Source organism: Lissotriton helveticus, chromosome 5_1 (genome assembly GCF_964261635.1).
Source record: "Lissotriton helveticus chromosome 5_1, aLisHel1.1, whole genome shotgun sequence".
Taxonomy (NCBI): Eukaryota; Metazoa; Chordata; class Amphibia; order Caudata; family Salamandridae; genus Lissotriton; species Lissotriton helveticus.
The window spans coordinates 1,371,578,910-1,371,600,456 of record NC_136065.1 but is presented as its reverse complement, the minus strand read 5'-3'; the positions used below and the strand labels follow the sequence as shown (position 1 = coordinate 1,371,600,456).

General features: G+C 42.7%; 1 protein-coding gene across 4 annotated transcripts in view; it reads right to left on the bottom strand.

The window, feature by feature from the left end:
- SCUBE3 (signal peptide, CUB domain and EGF like domain containing 3) overlaps positions 1–21,547 on the bottom strand; it is a 1,212,393-nt gene that overhangs the window by 454,092 nt on the left and 736,754 nt on the right. For all 4 annotated transcript variants that reach the window (XM_078644301.1, XM_078644304.1, XM_078644302.1 and 1 more), the window contains exon 6: positions 9,704–9,820. In XM_078644301.1, the coding sequence (XP_078500427.1) occupies positions 9,704–9,820 (117 nt within the window). The remainder of the gene's footprint in view (positions 1–9,703; positions 9,821–21,547) is intronic.

Here is a 21,547-nt window from a genome sequence, read left to right as displayed (position 1 = left end):
TGTTTTAAATATTTATAACATTTATGCCCGGGGAACCAAGGGTGGGAGGAAGTCCTCTGTAATATCTCTCCTCGAGACCTTGTTAAAAAATACCCCTCATAAGACGCGTATAATGGTGGCGGGTGACATGAACTGTACGTTCGAGCCCTTGGGCTCGGACGTTTCCGCCGAACAGGATGAGGATGATGTTAGGTTGGGGATTCCGGTTCTGGACATCCCACCGATCAGAAGGTGGACAGAAGTGGCGCTCCAGATATACTCCCTGAGCCTGGAATTTAATCTAAGGGCAGCAAATGGGAGGACAACCTCAGATAGGGGGGGTGCGCACACGTTTAATAGGCCAGGACACACCTCTAGGTTGGATTATATCCTAATAGACGTGTGCCTATGGTCTTTTGTAGGGGACATGCAGGTGGCCCATACGACGGAGAGTGATCACAACTCACTCTCCTTGAGTATGGACCAGTGGTGGCGCCCCTTAATGAAGGATAACATTTACCCGGTCGCTGTACCCCCGGACGTGTCCGAAGTCTCCCCTTGTGGTAGACGAATAAAATGGGCAAAATTGATTCTCTCTGAGGGAAAGGTAGGGGAAATCCAAACCCTCCTAAATCAAGCGTTAATAGACCTTAGAACCTCTTCAGAGGGGGTGGGTAGAGCGAGTGGACTTTTTGCCTCCTTGGTAGAAGCCTTATCAAGTGTGTTTACACCCCATCCTATTAACTTGGGCAAGAAAGTATTTAGAAAACCTGCTGAGGGTTGGTATACCAAAACATGTAGTTTTCATAAGTCAAAGCTAGTTGAGGCAGTTAAACGCAAATCCCGAAGTGAGATACAGGAAACAAGGAAGGCCTATAATAAATCCCTTAAGATTGCTAGGCAGGAGTGGGAAGATAAATTCTGGGAGGACCTACTTCAGGCTAGTAAGGTTAGGGATTCTAGGGCCTTTTGGAATCTCATAGGCACACGGAACAAACCAGATGCATCTGTGAGACCCTGCAATATCCCCCCGCAACACTGGGTAAATCACTTCGGGTCCCTTTACCTCCCCCCAGATGGGGAACTAAACGTTGGGAGGGAGCTTAGATTAGCGATTGAACCCCATGCATATGATTTCTTCACTCCCTTAGAGATTGAGGGGGTCATAGGATGGGTGGCGCCTCGTAAGGCACCGGGCCCAGATGGTCTCCCAGGGGATCTTATGAAGGCTTACCCGGTAAAATGGGGTAGGATCATTGCCGCTCTCTTAAATGACATCATGATGGGAGGGGCAGTGCCTGAATCCTGGAAAGGGGCGGTGGTGGTCCCGATTTACAAAAAAGGGTGTAGGGAAACCCCGGGGAACTACCGCCCCATAAGTCTGATAGACTCCTCCCAAAAGATAGCCGGTAAAGCTGTTCTTGGAAGGATCTTACATTGGGTGGAGGAAAACAAAATCCTATCGGACTTTCAGGCAGGTTTTCGGGCTGGTATGGGGACTATTGAGCAGGTGTTTAGGTTGGCACTCCTGGGGTGGAAGGTTGTGGATCTGGGCAAGGGCAGTCTTTATTTGGCCTTTATAGACTTGAAGACTGCCTTTGACCTAGTCCCCCGGGAAGAGCTCTGGAGGGTACTCAATGAGTTGGGACTACCTCCTTACATCTTGTCCCTTCTCATTAGCCTCCATGACCATACCTTTGCGCAGGTCCGCTGGGGCAAAGACGGAGAACTCACTGAGAGGATCCCAGTGTCAAGGGGTGTTAGACAGGGATGCGTCTTGGCGCCCACCCTATTCTCACTATATGTGAATGGGGTGGTAAAACATCTGCAAAAAGAACCAGCCGACGCCCCCTGTCTCGGAGGAGTCCGCATCCCCACCTTGCTCTTTGCGGACGACACGCTTTTGATCTCCAAGACCCCCCAAGGCCTGCAGAAATTGCTAACGCGTTTCCAGGAGTTTTGCGCTGCTAAAGGCTTAATTATAAACGTGGACAAAACAAAATACCTAGTCCTAAATCCTCCCAGGAAACTTGGCCGTCCACCTACACTCAATTCGGTTGCCCTAGAGAAAGTAGCCGAATTCGATTACCTCGGTATTCGGATTACGGATAGGATGTCCTGGGCAAATCACATTGAGAAAATGGTCCTAAACCACAGAAGAGTAGGAGGAGCACTCGTGAGGGAGTTTTGGGCCTCACCGAGGAGATCGCTTTCCCCAGTAATTGACATTTACAAGGCTAAAGTAGTGACATCAGCCTTGTATGGGGCTGAGCTGTGGGGCCACTGCCGATTGGATGCCCTAGCGACAGCGGAGACCAAACTTCTAAAATCCATCATTTCCATTCCACTGAGCACGCCATCTGTACCAGTGCTGTTGGACACGGGCTGTAAGAGCATCAAAGATCAGGCTCAGCTTCGCCCTCTCCTACTGTGGACACGAATTTGGAGGGGTGAGGATTTAAAATCTTACGCCGAGGGTTTGGGGGAAATAATGAGTTTGGGGGGTTGGGCCAAGATCAGATGGCTGAGTGAAACCAAGAAGCTCCTGGAGAAGATTGGTCTAGGGGACTGTTGGTCTTCACGCTCAGCCCCTCCAAAAGAAGTTGTTAAAGCGCTCTTTTGGAAATGGACGGCGGAGCGCCTAATCACAAACTCGAAGCACTGCAAGTCCACGGTCTCCTTTTTACAAACTAAAGATATTGTGGCCTTTGAACCCTATCTGGACCTGATCACACTCCCTTTTGACCGAGCCCTTTATTTTAAATTTAGAGTTGGATCCCTCCCGCTGGGAGCTGTGGTATCAAATTGGTCATCAGTGGCCCGTGCCTCCCCGAATTGTGCATGTTGCCCGAACAGGGTTGAGTCTATTGTGCATGTACTATTTGAATGTCCGGACTATGCCAGGCCCCGGAGGTACTGGTTGAAACCCCTCTTCCTAATTTTGGGTACACGTAGCCACCTAGTCGCCCTGCGCATCCTAACCACGGACACTTCCCCCCCCATTGTGTGCGGAATAGCTAAATTTTTAAAACAGTTTTGGCTTATTCGATGTAAGAGACTGTCAGTAGCGGTTTAATTCTTTTTTAGCTAATTTATTTACAGGCGCTTTATGTCCTTTTATCTTTTTTAAATGAGTTCTTATACTGACTTCTTAAAGCTATGTCTTTTTGTACTTTGTAATGATTGTTTTGTATATGTGCTTATAAGATATCTTGCATATCGAATAAAAGCTTATGACTGACTGACTGATAAAGCAGTCTGTGCTCACCTACCAATCGGGCTTCAGATAACACTGCAGCATGAAGATTGCTACGTTACACATTGGGGCCAACACCCTCCAGACTACAGATGAAGATGACCTATGCCTCCTGATATTGCTGGACCTCACAGCTGTCTTCCATACAGTCAACCATTCAATCATTATCCACACTTTAAAGTCGCAGAAGGGATTTACTGGCACAGTCCTACACTGGTTCTCGTCCTACCTTTCCAATCAACAACACTATGTTCACATGACCACCTCCAGATCACAAAAGATCGCTATCATCTGTGGTATTCCCAAGGTTGTATACTGTCTCCTGTCACCTTCAGCTCCAACAAGGAGCCCAGTTGGGATCTACTCACTAATAACAACATAAAAACCCACCAGTCTGCTGATGACACACAACTCTACCTAACAGCCTCTTCTGGTCCAGAAATCCACCGCCTTAAACACTGCCTGCACCTCATCCAGACTTGGATGTTCATCTCTTACCTGAAGTTCAACCCATCTAAAACAGAATTCCTGTTATTTGCCGAGAACAAGAATCAAGAAACAGTACACACCTGCCTCAAAGACATGAACCGTGATAGGTTCAAACCCCAACATTTACAGTATGACAAATCGGTGGAATTCACCTTGAACACCAACTTCAACCTCAAGGACCATATTGCCAAAACACACACAAAGAAGGCCTGGTCCCAGATCTCTCTTCTAAAGAAAGTAAAAGTGTTTCTTCCAGAAAGTGACTTCAGTGTTGTTGTTCAGGCCCTCATACTCTTGCTTCTGGTTGGTGTTAAAGCCCTGTTTAAGGGCCTTCCAGACTCTACATTGGTACCCATTAAGGACATCCTATATGTTGCAGCACATCTCATCAAAGGCTGAAGAAATATGATCACATCATCCCCATTGTGCTAAAACTTGATTGGCTCGCCTTGACAGCCCGTACCATGTTCAAAATCAGCTGCATCATTCACAAAGCCATCATGACCAGGACCCCACTTATCTTGCAGACAAGCTAAGCATCACTGGTAGCTATTTACATACCCCCAGCAAGGCCATAATCATACTGGAGACTAAGAATTGCAAAAAAAAATAATTAGGCAGCAGCCTTTTCCAATCTATCCACCCAGGACCTGAAACAACATCTCCATTTCCATAGAGACTGCCCTAATGCTGCGCCAACTTACGAAATAGTTGAGGACATACTTCTTTAAAGAATATTACATCACAATGCAGTAACAAACCAATGACCCACTATCTCTCCTATCACTGGTTGACAGTATCACTCTTGGGCTCGATTGTTGTACATAAGTCTCTTGATTGCGTACAGTATAATTCACGCCTAAGTGCCGCGTGACTTTCTGATAGTTAAGGAGTATTTGATACTCGCTTGTTCGGAAGACAATACACCATACCTAAAGGTGATTACGTACAGTCCAATTCATGCCTAAAACTGCGGATGGGACTTTTTCGACATTTAAGGAGTGATTTACAATTTGATACTTGCCTGTTCGGAAGACAATACATTATATCCAAAGGGGAATTAAGTGAATCCCACATTGCCCCGATGAAGCCCTGTTGAGGGTGAAACACGCTGGCTGCGCATGTTTGTTTTTGAATCAACAATATGAAAGAAGGATACAGCTACAACATCGAAAATTAAAGAATCTATTTTCTATTACTGTCTGGATGCTACTGTTGCCTCTCTGTTTTTGAAATTGTATGGTTGACAGTACGCTTGCCTTTGACCCTGTACAGCACTCCGATGCCTTTTCGGTGAGGCTTGTACTATGCAAGTACCATATGCATACATACATGCACACAGGCTGTGTAGCCACGTCCAAGAACCTCCAATGGAAGAAAGAAATGGATTGAGGATTAGGAGCAGATGTACTCAAACATGGGCATCGCAAGTGGTTTGCATTCGCGAAGATTGGAAGAAATAAGGGTGGGAGGTACCAGAATAGCAAGGAAAAGAATACCACAGCAGAAAAAACGAGCATTCAACAAGGGTCCTTTAAAATAGAAGCAAACACTAGCAGACAAGAACATTAACAGGCTGCAGTCACAAATGCTACAAAACATTAACTACAATTTCAGATCATGCAACACAGTACACATCAGCAGAAAAGGAATACTACAAGACTACAATAGTAAAGGGAAGAATCAGGGCTATATTATACCACATCTACAATAACCATGATTTTTGGGGTTTATTAAGCACAGAAATAAACACAGTGAGACAAGAGAAAGAGAAAACCACTGCATCAAGTACTTCAAAAAGGTATGTCCTGTAACACAGCAGGAATCATTACAAGACTAAGGCCTTAACATACTATAGCTGTGACTAGAGCAGTGACCACTATGCGGAAGGGATCATCCATACCGTAGTAGTAAACATCACACAACATGGTCATACCAAACCTATGCAGAAAAATCTCAAGACAAAGTTCACATCATATCCATAAGGCATTAACCTACCATATGAGATCATTAAAACACCATCGGACAAAAACAAATTAGGCGACCACAGGACCACACATAAGGGCAAATAACAATAGAAAATTGTGACAGATTAAAGATTATTTATTTTAGTATTTGTTTTAGAGTGTGTTATGTCTAGAAGTTTGATTACTTCAGTGTGCAAAGACGTCCACAGTGCAATCTGAAAAGAGATACAAGGCCAAATGCATTCAATCAGGCAGGGTAGAGGGCCACCGCTCTGTGATCTCAGCCCCTCAAAGTTCAGCAGGTTAATTTAGAGGGTGAGTTTTAATAGCTCAAATTACAGGCGTTTCGTGTCGTTTATGTGGTTCAGTTTAAAAGGCGAGCCTGCTGATCTCAGGGAACAACTAAGGGCATCCCAGAGTCTTAGATCTACTACTCCCAGAGGCCTGCATTTTTGTTTCTTTCACTTGAACAACAGGTGTGCGATGAGGTCAGCTGAGTGGCAGAGTTTTCTGGTTTGAGGAGTAGTTGTGGAGTGAAGCTTTGTACTTTTTTGAATTTGATCCTGGCTTCGACTAGTTGCTAGCGGAGAGCCTCAAGACCATGCTTGATGTAGTCTCATTTGGGTATGTCTAGGCACAATTCCAGTTGGCTGGTTTTGTAACCGTTATAGTTTGACAATGAGTGTTTTGAGGAGGCACGTATAGATGATGGTACAGTAGTCCAGGGGAAAAATGGCATTAGCTGTAGTCAAATTGATAAATTTGACCATAGTTTTGTTTAAAAAAAATTAAAACAGATTGTATTGCTTTTATTGTATGCACATCATGGCTGGGTCCCAGTCAAACCGCGTTAGTCTTTTACATCACATTTTATTTCCTTCTGCATAACTTGTGGTCACATTGTTAATTCTTAACTGAACTATATCCCTCTCCCCCTCATGAGTCAGTTATCAGTAGTTTGTATATGTTGAGTGCTTGTGGGGAATGGCTAGTCTCCATGTTGGATGCGGAGAAGGGCTAGGGTACGCCAAGATCTCTCTAGTAATTTATCCTTTATGGTGTGAGAAAGCCTGTGCCTCAATATCTTGAACCTAGTGTGATGTACATTCCAAAGAGTGCCTATTATTCTCTTGCAGGGGTTCCTCCTGGGGTCTTCGGGTCATGGTGAGATAAGGCGTCCACCAGGGCTTCCCAGGCTCTAGCCATTTTCATGTCCCTCAGTTCTCTCTTGGCCTCCCTTGTTAGTATTCACCCCTCGCAACTCGCCCACTTTGTCAATTCGTTCCTCCATGTGGTCAGTCTAGAACCTCCCACTGTTTTTCAGTTCCTAGCTATTTTGCGTTTTGCTAGGATAAATGCTAGGTCTTGGAATTTGCTACTCACTTTGGAGGAACCATCCCAGTAGGCCGGAGTGTGGGGGAGCTCTTTTTTAAGTATTTCTTCTAGGAGGTGCAAAACTTCCTCCCATAACTCCCGCAGTCCCAGGTAGGACCAGAGCATATGGATGATATGCTCTTCATTACATATGGGGCAGGCCGCCTCCTCCACCCGGACGTATCTGTGTATTCTCTCTGGGGTCACATAGAATCTATGCAATACATAGTAGTTAATAAGTTTAAAGCATGCATTTCTGGATGAATCATTTGACCACAGTTGTAGAACAAATGTGAATTTTGAGTGAAAGACCACTCCCATGTTTCTGGCTTGAGAGGTAGTGAAAGGGTGATTCGGAGACCATAAGGCAAATCATATGTTAGTGAGGTAGGCTCACTTAATGATCTCCATCTTAGTTCCGTTCAGGCAGGGGATGCTCTCCATCATCCATTAAAGGATGTGGTCCAAACACAAGATGATGTTTATGGTGTTGTTTGGGTGGTTATTGAGATAGACATGATTGTGAGTGTTGTCTGGGTACATTGCAAAGTCTTCTTGATACTGTTTAAGACATTGTACCAGTGGTTTGCATGGTCCACTCCTAGTACAGAGTCACACACCATGTACCAGTGGTGTGCATGGCCCACCCCTAATACAGAGTCACACACCATACAAGGCAGGATTCCTACCAAACTGTTAAAAGAACAACCAGATTACTAACACCCGATCACAACATAAGCAGTAGATAATGCAAAGTAAGAATAACATGTCTATAAATAAACACAACTAAACCCTACCATACTACAAAAGCCAAGACCATACAGCAAGAACCATATCATGCCTCATCACAGCAAAAACAATCATGAGACAAAAAACTCAAACCGCAGCAGCAACTGATGTGAAATAATAGGATTCATAATACACGATAGCAACAAACAGCATAAAACAACCAGGATCAGCACACATAACTTAAAAGATGAGCAGTAAATAGAGCACAGCAGACCAATACATTTGAGCAAGAATTTTATTTGGATTCATTAGAAAGTGCCATTAAAGTCTGAGGTTCTTTGTGTGTCAAAGCCTAAACTTTCAAGGCAACTGATATCAAAGGCAAGTGAGACTATTTCACGAAGCTAACGTCAACGCAACAGCGAAACTTTCAGCATATAGCTGTAACAGACAGGAAACTGAACTGATCCTGCAGGCCACGGTGACAAATAATCTAGGACAACATAGTTCTAAAAATATGACTGATATCTTCTGCAGATAGATTGATATATTACACCTACTAGGATGTCCAACAAAGAAATTGTATATTCAAAAGCAATGCAGACTAACAAGCAACCAGTGCAATGCTGTGGATCCCTAAAACGAGTCAGAGTGAATATTTGAGGCTCATTACCTGGATTCTAAATAATTAACGAGAAGTATAATATATATTCAAGGAAGAAGTGACTCAAACAGATGGAGTCACCAAATAACAAAATATATTTCCACTACAACGTTTCAGCTTCCGACTTCTTTAGGTAGGGTGGGGGAGAGAGAGAGAGAGAGAGCGAGAGCGAGAGAGAGAGCATCATCACCAGAATAACAGCTGCTTTATAATCAGATATAGACAGAACTGTATTTAAGTCACATGTGTGTGCATTTCAGATATACATGAAATGTATCTAACATACATGCTCTGGTTTAAAATAAAACATACACACTCTCTCACACACACACACATCCATAGCTAATAAGACAGGTTATAATAAGCACCCCCCAAATATGCAACTGTATGACATTGCACTCATGCACGTATAAGTGCACACACGTACACGTGCCGTGTGCTACAGAACAAACCCTCAAACATCTCTCTATATATCCACTGGCAGAGGTTTCCAAACAGACAAATGAGTACCCGAATGGATTGCGCGTTTCTGCATCTCTTCTCATTGTAACCATCTCTCCAAGCAAAGTGTACCACAAATACTTTTCTATATTAAACCACACACAAGCTTAAAAGATAACGTCACTTCGACTTATTCTGTCCCAAACCACTCACGTGTCTCTCTAAGAAGAAAAATTACCAGAAATACGTTCCTTGTTCCAGGGGCGGCCTAAGGCATGTGCAAGCTGTGCACCTGCACAGGGCCGCCAAACCCCAGGGGCCGCCATGCCAATGTATATCCTTAATATAATAATCCTCTGAGGATGGATACATATTTGCGTGGTGGCCCCTGGCAGGGATTTGGCGGCCTCCGGCTCTGTAACACCTTCCTGAGCTCCGGGGGGCTCCGCCCCGCCCGGACCCACTCTTCCGGGGCTCCTACCTACGCTCCCTGCCCAGGGCCGCCATGAACCCTGCTTGTTCCCATGGCGTAGCGCTAAAGTCGACAATGCGACAGAGAAAGCAGTGTTTGCATCCAACATACAAAAACACACATTTCATTTTCATACATGTTTCTCTGTTACTGACACACTTTATTCGAAACTGACAGTGTACCACCAATGGCCAGATACACTTGCCTACAGTAGAGAGTTTACCAATGACGAATCCTAGGTAAGTAACTTTTTGCCTCCCATCTATAGAGCATTACAGGAAGAAGACAGTATTTTTGCGTTGTAAATGAAAGTGAGCTGGGTTCTCACCTACCTATGCATGTTTTCCCGTCCGCATGCAGTGCAAATTTCACATGACACCCACACTTGGGCCCCTGTTCCGTTTCGTCACAGGTGTGTTGACAGCCTCCGTTCCCATAGTTACAAGTCACTGGGGAGAAAAGAGTTTTATTGAGTACAGCGGAAAGTTTGAAAACAATACAGTCATATTTCTATTTCTGTTCATCAGGGCACAAGTCCCCCAAAATTATAGGGAGAAATAAGTCATAGGATGTGATATCTCAGGCCCGCCATATCTCTCATTTTAATGGAAATGGGGCTATTTTACAGTTAAATCAGAGAGACTATCTATGTTGCATTGGATATAGTGACATAAATAAGTATATACAACACATGCATTCAAAACTAAACCACACACCATACACCTACATCTATCTATTTGAATGTTTTGGGCAAAATACAAACCTACATTTAAAAACAAATATGGGGTATTTATAAACATTGAATCATGGACACACACAGTACCTGTCTTCCAATGAAACATAGATTAAGTCATGCAGATATCTACTAAGACGCTATGCGCCCTTGGAGGTATTTATATTTTAAAACCATGAAGCTGATATCCGGGATAACATATGACGTCAAGGGTAATTATTTGTGATGCATTAAAATAATTTGTGTTTTTAATCCATTATTTCTTTGAGACCATATTCATTTGTGCATATGATCAGTGTCTTGTTGCGCGGTTTGTTTTTTGCACTACTATTCGTTTGCCATGGTTGACCATTTTTACCAGTGGAACACTTATTGTTTTTGATATAATTTTATTTCCCCTAGAAAGGATCTAATTCAAAGACAAAACCATTCACATTAAACAAATACTGATAAAGCCAATAGGTCTCACATTTATAATGCAAGTGCCATGGTGGATCGCTTTGCCAATGTTTGTGTCTAAAGCATTGTTTAAAAAAGTAAAGGAAAATCACATTGCAAAATACTGGAACAAAAAGCAAACATATATCTTATGGCACCTCAACACCGTACAAAGAATTCAATGTTTTCAATCTTTATAAACGGCATGGCTTATTTTTCAAATACTTTTCATTCAGGAAAATCTGAACAGAATTTTCAAAGAATAACGAAGTGTCAGAATGTAGAGAGAAATGCTAGCCAAGGCCTAATTTACTTTCCATGGGATTTAGCAATTTCGTACTCTGCAGTGCCTTAGGGAACAGATTTAGGGACTACCGGGAGAAGTCATGGACGTCATTTGGAGTAGCCAAGGGTCACTGCTGCGACCGCTAGATTTCCTCTTACAACCCCTGGCCTCATAGGTAGAAAAATCAGTGCCAGGGAGACAGGGGCAGCTCCTACTTAAGGACGTCGGTTGGGGCTCCACTTTCCTTGTTTTCTGTCATTTTTTAATTGCACTAATAGTGAATGATATTACATTATTCACCATTAGTATATTAATAGTGGAGGACAATTAGTTGGAATGTGACATTCACCCGCATTTGAGGTACGTTAAAAAATGCTTTTAAATGTATGTCTGATGTACAGTATTCTCCCATCCCTCTGGTACCCAGCAACCCCTTCCTCTAATGTACAGTACTCTTGTGATACCCTGCCTATTGTATGACTCTTCGACTCTGTAAAGCGCTCTGATGTACAGTACTCTTGTGATATCCTGCCTATTGTATGACTCTCAGACTCTGTAAAGCGCTCTGATACCCTTACGGGTCAAGTTTGCGCTCTATAAAACTCTAAAATAAATAAATAAATGTTGTGTGCGTGCTTACGTGCAAGAGTTTGTATGTGTGAATGAATGTGTAAGCGTGTGTGTGTGTGTGAGTGAGGGAGTGACTGACTGACTGACTATCTCGCCTGTAAATTAGGCCACAAGCCAGTAAGAGAATTGATTACTTAATACTAATCGAAATGCCTATCTGTTGCATCCTACGGGACAGGAGTGTGGGGACATCAGTACCCAGTTACAAATCTTAGAAAATACATTTATAAAAAGACTGTGATGACCCCAAAAAGTGCCCCCACAGTCTTTTGTCACTCTGAGGTAGGGCTGGACTACATAGACGACCGAATTAATACTGCCCCATTGGTTCTCCGGTCTAAAATTTGGACATCTGAGGACCTAACATTCTCATGGGAAGTTATCAAGGATTGTATGAACCTTGATAATGCCCTGCTGATCCCATGGTTCCGTTTTGTTAAAGACCAATTCAATGCAATTGGCCTAGGGCACTATTATGACAACCCTGCTAGCATTCATACAAATATGAAAATGATTATAAAAGAAGCACATTATGCTGAGGCAAATATGCGTCACCGGCATTTGGGAACGCAATGCCACTCAGGACTGTCCCCCACACAAAAGCAATTTTATCTATCCTTCACTATTAATGCACAGATTCGTTTTCTTATGACCAGATTTCACCTTTGCACTTTCTAGTGGCTTTCCCTAAACAGCAGGCCCGGACTGGCCGTTACGGGCACCGGGCAATTCCCCGGTCGGCCGCAAGGGTGGGGGCCGTTTTTGTGACAGGGCCGTTTTTGCAGCAAAGCTGCAAAATCGGCCCTGTAACTAATTCGGCGGAAAAGCGGCCCTGGTAAAGAGCTTGGTGGCATCCCCCCCCCCAGGGGGAGGAGGGAGGGCCGGCCGAGCACTTTGCCAGGGCCGGTTTTGGTCCGGCCCTGCTAAACAGTCAGGTTGGAGTGATAAACTCACAGCTTGTCCATGCGATAATTTAGCAGCAGAGAGCACTTTGCACTTTATGCTGTTTGCACACTCTACAAAGAGCCAAGGGCACGATTCCTAAATCCAATCTTGAGAGAAATCCACCCTTGTACCTACCAGGATGGTTTTAATTTTTTGCACTCTTTGTCTTCCGCTTCTATTAGCACTGCTGTATCCAATTATATCAGGATGGCATTGTCAATAAGAAAACGTTATGAATTGTAATAGATAAATCTGTGTTTTTAATTGGTTTTAAAAATGTTAATAAGTATTGATATGATGGAATCTGATAGTGGGTAACAAAGCCTGTAGTGCAGAGCTTTGAGTATGTGGGATCAGGGCACTGAGCATGTAGGGTTAATTTTTTTAAGTAAATTGTAAATTGTCTCAGTATTTTGGGTTTTTAGTGATCGGAGTCATATTATTGTACACACCGGATCTGAAATTCTCTTACAGTTTTATGTATGTATGTTAAACCTTTATGGCACGTGTGAACCAAATAAAGTTATTTTGATTGAATTGACTGAGTGAGTGACTAAGTGAAAGTCAAACTCCATGTTAAGTCACTTCTACACCAGCTTTTTGGTGAACTGACGTCCAGTCCATGGAAGAAGTGTCATTCTAAGAACACATTCTGCCTTGGACGCCAGCTGAGTGAGTGCAGAAGGTGGCCCTTCCCCAGCGCCATAAAAGCCTTTCAGTGTCAAAAGTGCTGCTTCCATGCAATACGTGAAATACAGGAGATAAAACAAAGCCAACCCTGAGATTCTGCTCTTCAGCAATACCCCAGCAAAAATATCCCTGCTGCTGAGCTTGTACAGACAAGCTGGGATGGCTGGTGAGCCACACAGCGAGTGCAACAGATATTTGAGGGGAGAAACAGCACTCTAGGGAGAGAGCTAGACAACCCATGGGGTCTCAGTTCCTTAAATGTGAGTAGTGGAAGGATACAAGTCAGCCAATCCAAAATGATCATAATGAGGCTTTGCTCCAGGGGAGTGGCAAACATGAAAAAGAGGAAGTCAAGCAATTGCATAGGAAGCAAGCAAATGAAAGTGGCAATTAGCCAACTAATGGAAAGCAACAGGTGGGCTTTAAACCCACTCTTAGTTGTTCATAATAAGTCTTTTACAACCACACAGCTTTTGCTGTCTGTGTTTTATCAGTACTCCGTAGTGCCTCTTGACTTCAAGAACACTTCACAAAAACAGCAAATAAATATAACCACATATAGAAATGTGAAAATAATATTTTTTATTTCAATAACACTTTCCTGGTATGTTTTCCACATTCAAAGAGGTAATTGAGCTTAGAAACTACTTAAAGTGATATTTTTAAACAAACCTGTGATACTTGCTGATGTTTTTAACCATCATCAAAGCACATTCGCATACCGCTAATGGATGAAATGGTAGTAGGTCGATCTCTTCTGGGCAATTCTCAAGATTAGGGAGGACATTTCCTGTGGAAACCACACTGAAACAAGATGAAACTCCTACACAACCATCAGCACAAATGAAAGTGCATCTTACATGGTTACTTTGTACGTGTAAAAATACATGAAGTATAGAGAGGTTCAAAGGGTATGTGATTCTCCCAGCCTCTTATCTGAGGATACTGATATCAGAAAGAGTATATTCGGCATTAAAAACATCAATGAACAACTGTGTAATGACTCAAAAACGGAAGCCAAATGCATTTCCGAACTTAATCGAAGTCCAACTGAGGAACTCAGAAGGGCACCCGTTGTAACTTGTTTTGCAAACCTAGCCAAAGGAATGCTCAAAACCTCAGACTGCAGAGGATTCAATAACTGCTTTTCACAATTGGAAGCAAAGGACCAACTACTAGAGTATATGGCCTTTGTCCAAGGTAATCTGGCACAAAGCAAAACATCTGGACCTTCACCCACAATTCTTATGCTGTGCTAATATTTCAAGTTCCATGCATGGTGAACAGAAGCCACATTTGGTTGCTACATTTGACACCAGTGTTGGAACAGACGGTTGTCTGAGATAGGGAGCTAGGCACACAACTCAATTGCAAGAGGTCTGGTTACTAGATATGCTAAACCCAATCCACGATTATCAGACTGAGCTGTCCTATTTTCACAATGACCTACTGAATCAGAGGGATTACAGAAAATGCACAGTGGTGAGTAAAAGAAAATCCAACCACAGCATGTCACCCACAGCGGTGTAATACAAAAAGGGCTACATTTAGGGTTCCCCGTCTAGTGAACATCTTGTCCAGCACATTTTAATGCTGCTTTCACTGATGAGAACAGCCAACAGCCAGATTTGGTAACCTGCCTCCAGTCTGTGACTCCCCAATGGGCAAGCCGCTGATATACACATTTTTTTGTCAGAAAGCCCAGAGCAGAATTGCTTCAACACAGAGATTTGGACCTCACAACTCCCTATTCACATAAATCAGGTTGTTGTGAATCTGTCTTTACCAATGAGATCAGAGGCCATTGATATGTATATCAGTCATGTGAGCGCCATCATCAGTCCAGGTTAAAGTGGAAAAACTGCTCCCTTTTAAGCACATTCTCTGGGCATGCCCACCACTGGAGGGCCTAAATCTGAACCAAAGGCAGCAATAGATAATCTGTCAGGCTGACATTGCTGGGTTAGAAACCAGTCCAATCCTTTGTATAGTGAGACACGCTTGGAGAACCAATCATATATTAGAAACCATCAAGCCAGACTACTGAAGAAGAAACCTGGCTGTCTGACAGTAAATGGACTGAAGGACAACAGTGTCTTATGTCGAAGACTTATCTCTGTTTATCATGAATACCAACTGCTGCAACAAAGTGATTGCACAATCTAGGTGGGTGGATCTTTCTTCACTAGGTCCAAGGAGGAAGGCTTCACCAGCGAGTCATCATCAGGCAGTGCAAATGAGCCACCACTATTGCCTTAACCTTCGTGAATAATCTAGGACCTATCAATAGACCAAAGGCAGTACAGTACACTTATAGTGATCCTCCACACCACAAACCTCATGAACCTGCTTACTCTCAACCTGGATGTGGAAATAGGGGTGATGAAGGTCCAGCAATGAGTGTCTGATGAGAGTGAGAGAGAGCGAGAGAGAGTGTCATAATTTTGAACGTCTCTGTTGTAAACAGACTGTCAACAGCACACGAGGTCTTAGCTAGAGTTTTTAGCCAAGAGTCATCACCTTTTCAGTAAGCAACAGCAGTACACATGTCAACATTCTAAAAGAGATAGACACAAGTAAGGGGGGGAGGGAGGTAAGAGGGAAGGAATGTGTAGGGAACAGCAAAAATGAGTAATAATGAGCAACTATTATATATAATGACATGAGTAATAATACAACCCAGTTCTTCCCCTAGCAAAAGGGGGGACGCACATCATTAAAGAAAGAAAGTGTCTAGGTAGGGTCATCTAGATGAGGTGACGGAACATATGGCAAAATCGTTATGCCATGCTGGGGTCCTTAAATGTTTCTGGTGGCCCCATACTTTTGCTTCTCATTACTTACAGCTGCACAGGTTGCAGAAGGAAAACAGTACTATCCATAACACCACTAGGAACGTGTCTAGACACACTATCCATGCTCCAAGTCTGACCATACTCTAAGGTCCATCTGCTAGACCTGTAAGGGTTTGGTAAATGAAATTAAGGACTCTTTGACATAGAGTTCTTCACCAATATCTAGTCATTTGGTGTAAACTGGGAAACATCATCAACTTGGTTGTGGTAATATCTGCACTCCGACTGGTGAGACTTGATTTATTTTCCTCATGATTTCTTCTCTATTCACTCTCACCAGGCCACCATCCTTCAACTGTATAGGGGACCCTAGGTGCCTGGTTCCCTTTCTTTGATAGAAACAAAGGGTAAGAGTCATGTGAAATTGTTAGGGATGGCCGATAGGACTGTATCATTCACCTCTAGATTCTCTACAGATAACCCTATCACACTTGCCTCTTGACCATGTATTTGTTCTTTCTACCAGACAGGACAGTTCCCTATGGGGCAATACAATGCAGTTATATGTAAAATAATCAACATCTCTTGCAAGAAACGTTTTATGAGGTCGAAGGTGAAATGCACTCCATTAATGGTAATGAGGACATTGGGTTTCCTTTCATTGTAGAATATGTATGTCTTAGATTAAATTAATGAGCACATTGGTGGAAGTGTTATGCACACACTTAAGACTGATCCAGCAACATAGGTAATCGATGAGTCCACGCAGGGCCACCCGTACTTAGATCTACACTTGCTCTTGGCCAAGGCTTCTGCCCAGGAGACCTTTATGTGCCAGGTATAAGACATTCTTTCTAAGCCTTGTTGAGGGACTCAGCATAGAATTCACTTTCAATGCCGATTTCATTCCTTATTTCCAGGTACCTTGCTACGTTCGCAGGGATATCTTTCCTCCTTGCAGGCCATCCAGACAGAATCCTCTTCCAGATTTCCTTCAGTTCTTCATCCTCTCTCATCATCTCTCATGCTCTACTTCCACCATCTTCTCTTATTCTTACCAGATCAATGGCTAGGATACAACAATACACTCCTCATCACTTTCTTTTCTCAATGGCACAGGGGAGAGACAATGTGCTGTAACATTCTTGGTACATAGCAATTACTCGATCTTGAAATTATAACCCTCAAAACTCAAAAGCCACTTTCTAGGAGTAGGGTGTTCCTATGCTAGGGGTTTGTGGTTAGCACGTATCATAAATGGGATTTCCCAAAAGAAAAGGCTGAAGAGTCTGCCTACCCAGTAACATGCAAGGACTTTTCTTTCAACCACAGTAATCACACTCCGATCAATTAAAGGCCGAAAAGGCAAAGGCTAGGATGTGCTCCTTACCCTCAACCACTTGTATCAACGTAGTGCGGGTGTCAGTAGTCGAGATTTAGGGTTTACTCTTATCAAAGTCACCGAACAAGGGGGCCTTAGAGATGGCCATTTTATGAACAGAAATGCCACTAATCATTCTTATCTCCAATTGTACAACACACCTTTCCCCAAGTGCACATAGATGGACTCCATCTTGTAGGTGAAGTTCTTTAAAAATTGTTATTAGGACTCTGATAGCCTCTAGGAAGGATTTAAGTTTGTCTTGTTGGTAGGGTCTGGTGTTTTCACCACTGCTTCGATGAAGACTTAATTTGAATTTGAGCCCATCTTTGGATACAGTGAGCCCAAGGTAGTTGGCTGACCCCACCTCCGAGGAGTCACAAGGACTATCTTCCGTTTAGGAAAGCGCTAAAAACTCATCTATTTCCAAAAACGGCTTGAGCGGTTACAGTGCACGGCTTCTTGATCAAAGCGCCAGGATGCCCTTTGGGTGACAGGTTCTGCGCTCTATAAATATACTAAATAAATAAATAAATAAATAAATATGACATGTCGCTTTTTATGATGAGGCCTGCCTCCTCTAGGGCCCGATGTAGGTAATACCAGATTACCGATTCTTAAATACCGAATCATACCGATTCGGTATTTAAGAACTGGCAATCGGGATGTAGGTAATTTTACCGAATTAATTACCGAATCGGTATGATTCGGTAATTAATGAATCGGTATTTACCGAATCTGTAATTGCCATTGATTCCTATGGGCCCTGAGGCCCATAGGAATCAATGTCAATTACCGAATCGGTAAATACCGATTTGCAAGGGGGACAGGGTGTCACTTTGACAACCTGTTGCAGCCCTGATTCTAGCTTGTAGGTCATGTATGTGTGCCACATGGCACAGGTGTACATGCACAGATGTGCATGTACACAGGAATTCGTAATTTACCATGACATAGTATGTCATGGTAAATAACGAATTCTTAAGGGCCGGTGGCACTGTTTTCAGTGTCACCTACATCACAAATTTGAGATTCGGTAAATTTAACGATTCGGTAATTTACAGAATCGGTAAATTTACCGATTCTGTAAATCTACCGAATTGGTAAATTTAAGGCCCCCTACATCTCAATCACCAAATACCGGTCGGTAACGGCCGAAATCAGCCGTTACCGACCGGTATTTGGTGACCTACATCTGGCCCCTAGTTTCTGCAACACTTTTCCAACAGATTGGTCATGGGTTTATTCAGCGGAGCAATAGACTAAGACGGCATACCGAAAACAGAGGACTAGGGCACTCCATACAGGATCTGCTGCAATATTTGCTGGAAGGTGGCAGCAGAAGATGCAAGTCCAAAAGGCATCTTATCGTATATGTAACCTCCTATAAGGGTCATAAACAAAATAAAGGGTCTGGAGTCAGGATGCAACTCAATTTGGTGGTAAGCTGAGGATATGTCCAGGATTCTGAAGCAACATATATCCTTAAGCAGGCTAAGCACTTATTGTATTCTGGAAAGTGGATTGCCATCCAAATGCCAGTACTGAGATCTACACACAGTTTAGAAAACAGGGTCCCCTGCATACACGATAACGTGCCAAGCGCAGGGAAAAATCTAATTATTTAGAAACAAACTTGAGCAAAAAACAAATAATGTAAATGTGCAGGCATACAATATGTAAACTAACATATTAGTTTAAATATTGCATGTCTGCACATTTACATTATTTATTTCTTGCTCAAGTTTGTTTCTAAATAACTGAGATCTACAGACACAGGCACACACACATCCTCATATATTTTCACTTTGCCTTCGTAGCTATGACAACATGAGATAGCCATTTTGAATTTTCTATGAGTTCTATAATGCCTTGGACTAACAACTTGTTCAGTTCCGTCATGAGGGAAGCCTGTATGAGATGGGGAGTTGGGCAAGCTTTGCGTACCACCAGTGTAGCCTTACATATCAGCTTGATGTGATGCTAATATTTGATTAGCAGCCCTAGCATGTCATTTCTAACATTTGAATTTTTTTTACGCATCCCCAAAAAAGGAGATATTGACCAGAAGTACCAGATCACTTTCATTGGAGTCGAATTTGAAGCCAAATTATTTTTGGTTCCACCACTCCAACATGTTGGATTCCTTTTTCGCCACATATACCTTCCCAACTGTGAATCTCCCTTTAAAAAGAATTCTCATTTTCACCATCCCTTTGAGTGACATGGGATCAAAATGCCCCACCCGGCTTGATGTCAGCTTGTTCCAGCTTAGAATCATAATTGCTAAACAGGTCAATAAACGTATGGCTATCCAGTAAGGTAACTGGGGAGCAAGAATCTGTAAATAAACTGTTAGACATCTATCATCTAATGTAATATCCCAACTTGGAAGTCTCAAATTATCATTGTTCACTACAACCTGGAACACCAATTAATTTTCTTTTTCTTCCAGTGGCTCCACAAGATTAATGGTCTTACTTGTTGCCTCTCTCCAGACCTTAGGAACATTACCCTTCCTCCCTCATTTTAAACATGTGGATGCACTTCTGGCTTGGCTGTTGAGGTTACTGGGCTAAATGCGCACCAGTTGCACAACTGTAGCATTTAGGCCTGATTTAGCCTTGAATAGTCTTAGTTACCATACTGTTATTGGTTCTGTAGGAAGACAGTGTTAATTTGTTTTATTTAACCTTGCTTTTAGCCTTAATAGATGTCTTCATTACCTTTACACAGTCCACTGTACTACTCCCTTGTCAATATCAATTTGCTCTTTAGGGCCAGGATTTTTTGCTAAAAGTCTTTGTTTGGTTGCAAGAATTATTGGCGCATCTCACCAAATGATCTTGGATAAGGTAATCAGAATGAGGTCCGAACTCACAAGTATTTAAGTCCTCTCCCTGCAGCAATGTATGTGGTCACTTTTTCCTTGAATCACACAGGATAATTTATGTCACTCTAGTACAATATACATTTTTTCAAAGTGTTCCTCCAACTTCTTGCAGGCTATTTGACAGACATCCAAGTGGGCCTCTGGTCCACCAGTAGACTTTCCTTTTATCTGTACCTAGGTTGTGTAATAACACATGTTATTTCTTAAGGGTAAGCATTATGCCCAGCGAATGTTATTAGGTAAGATTTGAATAATTGTACCCATAGTTTCCATAATAGGGTTGGTTGCTAGGTTATTTAGGAAAGAAGAGGTTTAGGACATACTCTGCATCCATTATGAGAACATGAAGACCTACTAGAGAGTACTAGGTACGTTCCTCTGCCCTAAGCTTTGGAACGCTCCGCCAGAACGACTGAGATCTTGCACATCGCTGTCCACTTTTCGCTGACAACTATAGATGTGGCTGTTTTGACTCACCTGAACTGGGAGAATCTTTCTGCTGCTAAAAGCAGTGGGAAACCCCGAGTGGTAGCTGTTTACGCTATATAAGCATTTTAACATAACATAACATTGAGTATTAAGAATTTTCCCCACCAATTGTCATTAGGTAAGATTTGAATACTTGTTTCCAGATAGGGTTTGCTGCCTACGTCAGTTAGGAAAGACGGGGGTTAGGACAGACACTCTGCAGCCATTTTGAGGACATGGAGAGCTACTAGAGACTACTATGGATATTGTGAAGAGGAACAGTCGATCAGAGAGGTCCAATGAGAACACTTGAAACATGGATATGAGAGAAATTGCACATTTTCCAGCAATAGAGATGCTGACACTGTGGAAAAAGCTATTTTCAAGAGTCACCAAATGAGGCTAAAGAAGCAGCTCCTAAGAATGATTCCCAATGAGAAAATGGAGGGAAAAACTCATTTTAATGTTGATTCAGTAGTTGCTATGTAAACTGCAGTACACGTTTGAGGAGCAAGCCCTATTTTTATGCAAATTACAACATAAGTACACAACTGCCATGATGCCTTGGAGTGTGATTAGCAAGGTGTCAGCACACTCTACATCACACATTTTTGTTTTCACTTAGAGGTGTCTTTAATTTCAGCACGGGCTGCATGGAGGCAGCAGAATAAATTGAGACACTTTCACAGAAGTGTTGAGCACTGAAATTGCACCTGGTGGTTGTAAACAGTGTAGATGACATGATATATTGGAGTCAGACAAATGAAGAGACAGTGACTAAAGGTTATGTGAAGCAGCATCTAATAGCCGCCATGAAACTGCTTCACAGCAAGGGCATGAGAAGGTGGTTCCTTGAGTGCAGATAATGAGGAGTTGTTAAATCAAAACAACAGCTCTGATATTTGCTTCTATGAGAG